The sequence below is a fragment of the Coptis chinensis genome, chromosome 2, assembly GCF_015680905.1.
Source record: "Coptis chinensis isolate HL-2020 chromosome 2, ASM1568090v1, whole genome shotgun sequence".
NCBI classification, from domain to species: Eukaryota; Viridiplantae; Streptophyta; class Magnoliopsida; order Ranunculales; family Ranunculaceae; genus Coptis; species Coptis chinensis.
Genome location: NC_141457.1, coordinates 99521637 through 99530111, shown reverse-complemented (window position 1 = coordinate 99530111; position 8475 = coordinate 99521637). Strand labels below are relative to the sequence as shown.

The window sequence follows — 8475 nt, the reverse complement described above, 5'->3', positions numbered from 1 at the left end:
TTTCTTCTCTCTATTTTACCAAACATACAATACCAAAATTTTGTTTCCATTCCATTATATTCCAAAGTGACAATTCTATAGTTTTCATTTTCTTTCCTTAGCTAAGTGAGTAAACAATCACACCCTAAATATAGCCACTAATCCAAGTTCTTAAAATTTCTTACTTTAGACAATATGATCTGCATCATACAGTATCTTACTTTCATCTACTAGCGCTCCAGAACTCTTCATCAACGTTCACCTCCAAATAAGTAACATGCCAAATCTTTTTTTTTTGGTGAAGATAACATGCCAGATCTAAATTTGAATTTTTTGCGGTAAACATATCTAATTTTGAATCTGACTATCTGAGTATGGAATGTGCTATAATCAAACCATGGTCTGAAACATTTTTCTGCATTAATATGAAAAGCATGTGAGTTTCTTTAAGACTGGCCTTTTTGTATTTAAATAACATAGAATCCACTGTTGGTAAGAATGCACAATCTGAACTATGATTCTATGAAGAAGTGAATGAAATCTACATTGTGATGCGAGTTCTGATCCCAAGATGCTTTGGGGATCTGTGATGCATTATCATGAACCAATGATTGTAACATAAACAGCCCTTACCTATAGCTTTGGATTCCCTCTTGTGATGTCATTTTCTCATTTTATATACAGAATACTTCCCACTCAACTTTGGATTCTAGCTACTTCCACTTTATGGGCTCCAACGAGTGCAAAGATGTTTAAAATTTAAATAAAGAGTTGGCTGACTCAATTTATGCATGGTCAATAAAAGGAGAGAGAGAGAGGGCGAGACGTGGGGGGTGCATAGAGGACTGATTATAGAGGAAGAAGGGGCCATGGAAGTCCAAAAAGGACTCAGAGAGTACTCTCTCTTTGATAGTAAGGTCACTGCAGTACTTGAAGCAGGTGCGATCAGTTTCAAAAAAGAAACGAACTCACCATTCTCACTTTAGGACCCTTCTTACTTTAGGACTTCTGGGGCCAATTTGCAACTTCATAAACTTGAAAATGGATTGTGTGGACGTCATTTTCTTAATCTCATCAAAGCTACCTTGTCCTTATAATGCTTGGTGCGATTATAATTTTTATTCTTTTCTCAAAATGAGAAGAGATTTTTGTGTATTTAGTTATTTCTAGTACAAAAGATGACATGTGCAACATATGCATGCAACTGTGCGAGTATATACATGCAACAGGAACTATGCTCAATGATCGATCGTGATTCATGGAATCAAAATCTTATCTTATCTAAAAGGGAACAAAGGCTATGCTCAATCTACACAAGTCAAGTAGGTACTTAATTGTAGACGAAGAAAAAGAGCAATGCTAACTTGGAGAAACGCACATGCATTGCATGCAAATCCAAATTTTACAATAAAGTAGACTGGTGAAATGCACTGTGTCATTATGTTTGTAGAACTATTGGTACTATTAATCGCATAAAGCTTAATTATGGACTAAGGTACAAGCTGATTTAACTCCCAATTATAAATGTGAATATAAGAAGCTTAAAATTCCTAGTTTCTTCACTAACTTCTTAGACGTCAATGCATAAATGAAGACGAAATTAAGATGTAGAAAACTAAACATTCTAGAAGAAGCAAGCATCTTAATTCTCAACTAATGCCAAATGGCCAAATGGGCCTAACTGGATAGTTTATCCTTTTGAAATCACATCCAAGTCGCGCCAACTGGGCCTAATAGTAATGCTATGTAGTCCAATGCAAATTGTATTAGGTTCTGTCAGAAATGTAATAAAGTTAGAGATGTACATTGCTATCTGATTTCAGATAAACTCACTGCTGTATGTAATTGGGACCTTTACCAAAAGCTAGAAGAACTGAAGAAGTAAGCTTGTTGGGCTTCAGAATCTCTGGTACAGGACTTCCACCAAATGACAGTTCCACATAAAAGACTAACAAAATACTACAGTAGTCATTTACATTGGAGTTCTATGGTGCTACTCAAAAGTTTTAGAACATTTCAGAATATTTTTGTGTCGCGAGTAGTCTCATCGAAATATTGGGAACTTTCATGAAACCCTGCCAGCCGATATCTTCGACATTTTGATGTCCATTCCAGGAAATCTCGATATTTTGCAATATGAATAAACCAGTTGAAAAACACACGTGACTTCCCGCCAAATTATCTGCTTTCATTTTCTTCCTCTTGAAAAAACAGCTCAATCCTGAAACTTGTAGAAACTTTTTCATGAGATGAGAAGATGGGTTTTCGGGAGAACATTCTCAACATCATCTTCACAAACCCAAACACTAATAATCTTACCTTACCAAGTAAACCAACTACTCCAACGTTGCAGCAACTCAAAAGCATTAAAACAAGGAAAAAAACTTCATCAACAAATAATCATAAACGGTTTCTCTTCACATCCGTTTATATCCACAAAACTAATCCAATTCTATGCAGATTGCAACGACATGGTTTCAGCCCATGCATTATTTGACAAAATGCATGAACCAAATGTGTTTGCGTGGACAGCGATTATCGGGTATTATTCGAGGAAGGGGATGCATAAGGAGTGTTTAAGAATCTATGATGATATGCAAATAAAGGGTGTTGAACCAGATAGGTATGTTTTCCCTAAGGTGTTAAGAGCTTGCACGCAAGCCTTATCGTTAAAGGATGGTATTCGTGTTCATAATGATGTGATAAGATTTGGTGGTGGGAATATTCCACAAGTGTGTAATTCTTTGATTGACATGTATTCGAAATGTGGTGATATTCAAATGGCTAGAAGGGTGTTTGATGGCATGGGTCCTAAGGATTTGTTGTCTTGGAATTCAATGATTTCGGGGTATGTTTCGAATGGGTATCTTGATTTGGCTATTGAGTTTGTTAATGCAATGAGAATGGATGGTGTTGAGCCTGATTTGGTTTCTTGGAATACAGTTATAGATGCTTATTGTAGGATGGGGAAGTGTGAGGAGGCTTCTAGGATCTTTGGATATATTAAGGAGCCTAATATTATTTCGTGGACCACGTTAACATCTGGTTATTCGAGAGTTGGGAAGCATGGTATAGCTTTACAGATATTTAAGAACATGATGCGGGAAGGGTTTGTTATCCCTGATGCAGACGCTCTTTCAAATATCCTTGTCTCTTGTAGACTTTTGGGTGCTCATTTGAATGGACGTGAAGTCCATGGTTATGGGATTAAAACTCAGACCTTACTTGAGTTATATAATTCAGCTGGAGCCGTGTTGGTTACAATGTATGGTGAGTTTGGAAGAGTTCATTGTGCGAGTAATGTGTTTGAGTTGATGGACAAATCCGATGTTGTCACCTGGAATGCTATGATCCTCGCATTTGTGCATCTTGGAATGGTTCGTTCAGCACTAACATGTTTTAGTCAAATGCAATCAATAGGAGTTGAGAACGATGCAATAACGATATCCACCGTTTTACCTGCCTGTGATCTGAAATTTGGGAAACAAATCCATGCCCATGTCAGGAGAAAAGACTTTGATTCAGCTGTTCCAGTTTGGAATGCACTCATCAACATGTACTCCAAAAGTGGGTGCGTTGAAGCTGCATTGAGTGTTTTTACAAACATGGATATGAAAGATATTGTATCATGGAACTCGATGATTGGAGGATGTGGAATGAATGGGAATGGCCCAGCTGCTCTTCAGCTTTTGCATGAGATGTACCATTCAGGCATTCAACCCAACTCTGTGACTTTTACATCTGCACTTTCAGCTTGTGCCCACTCAGGTCTTGTAACTGAAGGGATCCAGCTCTTCAACAGCTTAACACAGGAATATGGTGTCACTCCAACTGTGGGGCATTATTCATGCGTGGTTGATTTGCTTGGTCGAGCTGGGTGGTTTGTTGATGCTGTTAATTTCATAGATAAAATGCCGATCAACCCTGACAAGAGTATCTGGGGAGCTCTACTTGCTGCATGTCGATCTCACCAAAATGTCGATATCAATATCGCAAAGTTAGCTGCTGACAATTTGTTCTGTTTGGAACCAGAAAAAGCTGGTAACTACGTTACACTGGCCAATATATATGCAAATGCTGGAAGATGGGGTGACGCAGTAGCAGTTAGAAAGCTAATGGAAAGTAGAGGACTTGTTAAGCCATCTGGATATAGTTGGGTTGAGAGAGAATACTGATAGGAAGCAAAACAGGCTTTTGTGCAATCAACCGGTAAGCAGAGTGTTTTTGTTTTCAACCATAAATTACAGTAATTTTTTTCCTGTGATAGTTTATATTCAAAATCTTCATTAGGTTGCCTTGGACGAGAAAAATAGTTACTAGATGTCTCATGGTTACATGAAACTAACAAAATGTTATTCAGTTTCCATCTGAAATGTTAGGAGGTTCTTGAAGTTTCATATTGGGGTATGGTCTTTATTATTTGAGAACTGGTCTTTCTGCTAATTCTGTTAGTTAAGGCATTTAGTAATTTAAAATCTAAAAGTTCTGACATTTTCACGTTTTAACGAGAAAAAGTCATATTTATCTTGGAGAGATTATGGACCACCTAGGCATTCAGATTGCAATCCATTTTCATGAACCAGCTTAAAGTTTGTACCTAGGATGGATGTATATATGCTGATCTGATCACACCTTTCTTTTGAGTAGTGCATGGCCGATCTGTTGGGTAACAATTAAATATTTTGCTGGAACTTGGCCTGTCAGTTGTATGGTTTAGTCGGTGAATAGGAGAGTTTCTAGTGTGTCTTGATATCATGAACACCTTATATGCATTATCTTTTAGAATTCCTCCCCCCAGGCCATGGAACTCGACTAAGCCCTTACTGTCAAACTCTTGGACGGTGAGTAAAAAGTAAAATCAATTAAGCAAGAAGTAAATCAATTTTCACATAAAAGAATATAAATAAATGAGTATAAATAAATGAGTCTTTCTTTTCTTATTTTTTCACAGGCAGCTACTGCTTCTCATATTTACTTGTAACGACCCGCCCCATCCTACTACGTCGATACTGTGTGGAGCCAAACGATCAGGAAAAGGCCTCGAAGTTAGGATTTTGAGGATTAATTACTCATAACCAGGATCTTTGGACAACCACTTAAGCGAAATAGATCACACCATGTTGCAACCGTCACCCATACTATACCCCTTCCTCGGGCCTCACCCAGGGGTATCACATTCTCACCACCTTAAGTAATGTAGATCTTACTGGCGGAAGCTTCAGTTTAATTGAATCTACACTTTAATTGAAACACAATTAAAAGACGACCTAAAAATCACTTTTTTATTAAATCTCTCAATCACAAATCACACATAAACACAATTACCGAAACCCTAACTACAAACCCATTATTTAAAGTAAACCTAGAAAGCATAAACCAATAAGAACACGACATGTGTCCAACTAACTAATGGACTCGAACCATGGGCTTGGACTCAACTAAGGGGCTTACACCCATAACATGACAGCAATGTACTAATGTTCTACATCACTCTCCCCATGTTGAAGAAGCTTGTCCACAAGCTTGTTTACATGAAAACCCACCAATATGCAAAAGCTCTTCATTCTTGTATACATCACCCTCTTGTGGTTCGGAGGAATTCGACCTCGAGTTTTGGCTTTGTATTTACTCACAAAGGGAATAATGCACCACGATGTCACAAATGTGCACTGTATTTCTCTGCTTTGCCGTAGAGAAAATGTCTCAATGTTGGGTAGAAAAGGATCCACATAACCACTGTCGAAGAGTACTGACCCATGCGATATAGGAGGCCCAAATCCAGAATGTCACATTGGCGTTCCAGCAACTAATTGATGTTCACTAAAAGCCGTCCCAAAAGAATTTGTATGTGGGCTTCCTTGGACCTGTTTGTCATAAGCCCATCGTGGTGAGCACTGCTATTGATAGCATTTGTAATCACGCTCAAGACACAACACAACGGCTTCAGAAGTTCCTTCCTTCTTTTTGTTGTCATCGATAACAACCGGTGTTTTACGTTGCGCTATAGAAGCTCCACCAACAATGGGGGGTTTAGGCTGCAAAAGCTCCACCATAGCCTCCTTCAGTCGACTAGTTGCTTCTTCTATTTCAACTCTTCTAATCGAGCAACCCGAACTCTAGGGGTTAATATGAATCCATGAGTTCTCCATGAATTCTTCATCTCTGACGTTGTAGACATATCTTAATCTACAAAAATAAAATTGGATTCGTGAAATTGGATTTGCGATGAACAGTAACCGAGTGAACAATAACGTGGTGAATAGTACCGATTAATATTTTAGATTGAAACGATGTAGATCGAATAATAGTAACCCCTGCTCCGATACCAAATAATATATATCTTACTGGCGGAAGCTTCAGTTTAATTGAATCTACACTTTAATTAAAACACAATTAAAAGACGACCTTAAAATCACTCTTTTATTGCTTCTTCTAATTGATCAAACCTGTTTCTTCTAATCGATCAAACCTGTTTTGCATTAACATTTCTTTCAACTCTTTTAATCAAGCAACCCGAACTCTAGGGGTTAATATAAATCCATGAGTTCTCCATGAATTCTTCATCTCTGACGTTGTAGACATATCTTAATCTACAAAAATAAAATTGGATTCGTGAAATTGGATTCGTGATGAACAGTAACCGAGTGAACAATAATGCGGTGAATAGTACCCGATGAACAATGTTTTCGGTGAACAGTATCGTGAATAGTAACCCCTGGAATTAATCTGCTCCGATACCAAATAATGTATATCTTACTGGCGGAAGCTTCAGTTTAATTGAATCTACACTTTAATTAAAACACAATTAAAAGACGACCTTAAAATCACTCTTTTATTGAATCTCTCAATCACAAATCACACACATAAACACAACTACCGAAACCCTAACTACAAGCCCGTTATTTAAAGTAAGCCTAGAAAGCATAAACCAATAGGAACACGACATGTGTCCAACTAACTAATGGACTCGAACCATGGGCTTGGAATCAACTAAGGGGCTCACGCCCATAACATGACAACAATGTATTAATGTTCTACATCATTAAGATTGAGCCGTCCTCTGCTCTGATACTATTTTGTAATGACCTACCACATCGATACTGTCCCCACTTAGCTAATGTGGACTTCTGACAGTGTAGGGTTTTGTAACGACCCGCCCTATCATCCTGAAAACTACTCCCCACTTAGCTATTGCGGACCTCCAGCAGTGTGGAGTTTTCGGACTCCGGACAGCAGTTTCCCAGGATAATGAGGTCACTGTGGAGTTTTCACCAACCCCACATCCAAACGATTCGGAAATGGCTTTGATGTTAGGATTTGGAGGATCAATTACTCATAGCCAGGATCTTTGGACAGCCACTTAAGCAAAATAGGATCACACCATGGCTCAATTGCCACCCATACCCAGGCTAGGCGCCTTTCCATCATACCCCCTCTTCGGGCCTCGCCCAAGGGTATCATATTACTACAGTAGGTCCTTACCTATATTATTTCTGTGTGCTACCCCTAGACTGAAATCAAAATTGATATGCTGTTTCATGACTTGTAAATGGAGATTTGACAGGTACAGAAAAGGTGTGATGTGGATGGAATAGAACTTTTCAGGACTAACTGTTAGGCTAAAAGAAACGTATAAGATCGGGGATAAAAACTGTGGAAAGGGATAAATATTAGTAGGAAGGGACTGCAAAGTAGTAGAAAGTCGCACAAATTACCCTGCACCAAGAATAAACGGAGGGTGATACCTGATATGCCTGCATGTATCTTGAGAGCGATGATAAATGAAAGTGTGGTACACTGGTACTGCTTTCTAGTTGGCTATGTGAGAGTACTGATGTGCATTGATGTGCCTTTTTTGCAATCAGAGAAATGGAATTGTTCAGCAGAAGAAGACATTCTCTTGCTATGTTTTGTTGGTGAGGAGTTGATAATGGGCTTTATCGAAAACGAGGAGTCGATAATGGGTCATTTATGAGACCTGAGTCGGGCCCTTTTATATCTGATGGTCTGCCTCATCAGCTTCATAGTGGTCAGGAGGTTTTTACAGAGAGTTTGGAGTTGTATTACTTGTGTGACCAGTTTGGTTCCTTACAACATCTGTGGTCAGCAGCAGTGAGACCTGAAACAAACAGCCAGTAGTCTCTTGTGCAGTTCATGAGGATCAGACAAAGATTCTTGCATACAGTTAGTCTTAAGTAGGATAAACTATTCCCATTGTTGATGTTATAACACACATGGGAATTCATTTCCGTTGCTCAATCTCGCTCCCTTAATTCTGACTAGATGGTTGTAGAATTTGGTGGTGAATATGTTTTACAGAGCTTGCTTGTATGCCTGTAGCCTTGCGAATTTCGTGCTCTCTCCAACCAATGATTGGCTTGACCAAGCTGCCTCCGTCTATTGTTACTGACCATGAACATTCTATACGGCCATATAGGGGATAATTACTTCTGCCTTGTTTGGACTGACATTCTGGCAAATCTGATAATGAACACT

General features: G+C 38.6%; 1 protein-coding gene across 2 annotated transcripts; it reads left to right on the top strand.

The window, feature by feature from the left end:
- The first annotated feature begins 1866 nt into the window (after window positions 1–1866).
- LOC147519553 (pentatricopeptide repeat-containing protein At5g39350-like) lies at window positions 1867–7726 on the top strand. 2 transcript variants are annotated; one of them, XM_086591133.1, is made up of 2 exons: window positions 1867–4188; window positions 7544–7726. In XM_086591133.1, exon 1 carries the CDS (start codon window positions 2229–2231, stop codon window positions 4152–4154), a length of 1926 nt encoding a protein of 641 aa, XP_086447259.1. In that variant the 5' UTR covers window positions 1867–2228; the 3' UTR covers window positions 4155–4188; window positions 7544–7726. The 2 variants fall into 2 exon arrangements, with proteins under 2 accessions (XP_086447259.1, XP_086447260.1); XM_086591134.1 differs by having other exon boundaries at window positions 7535–7726.
- The last annotated feature ends 749 nt before the right edge of the window (window positions 7727–8475 follow it).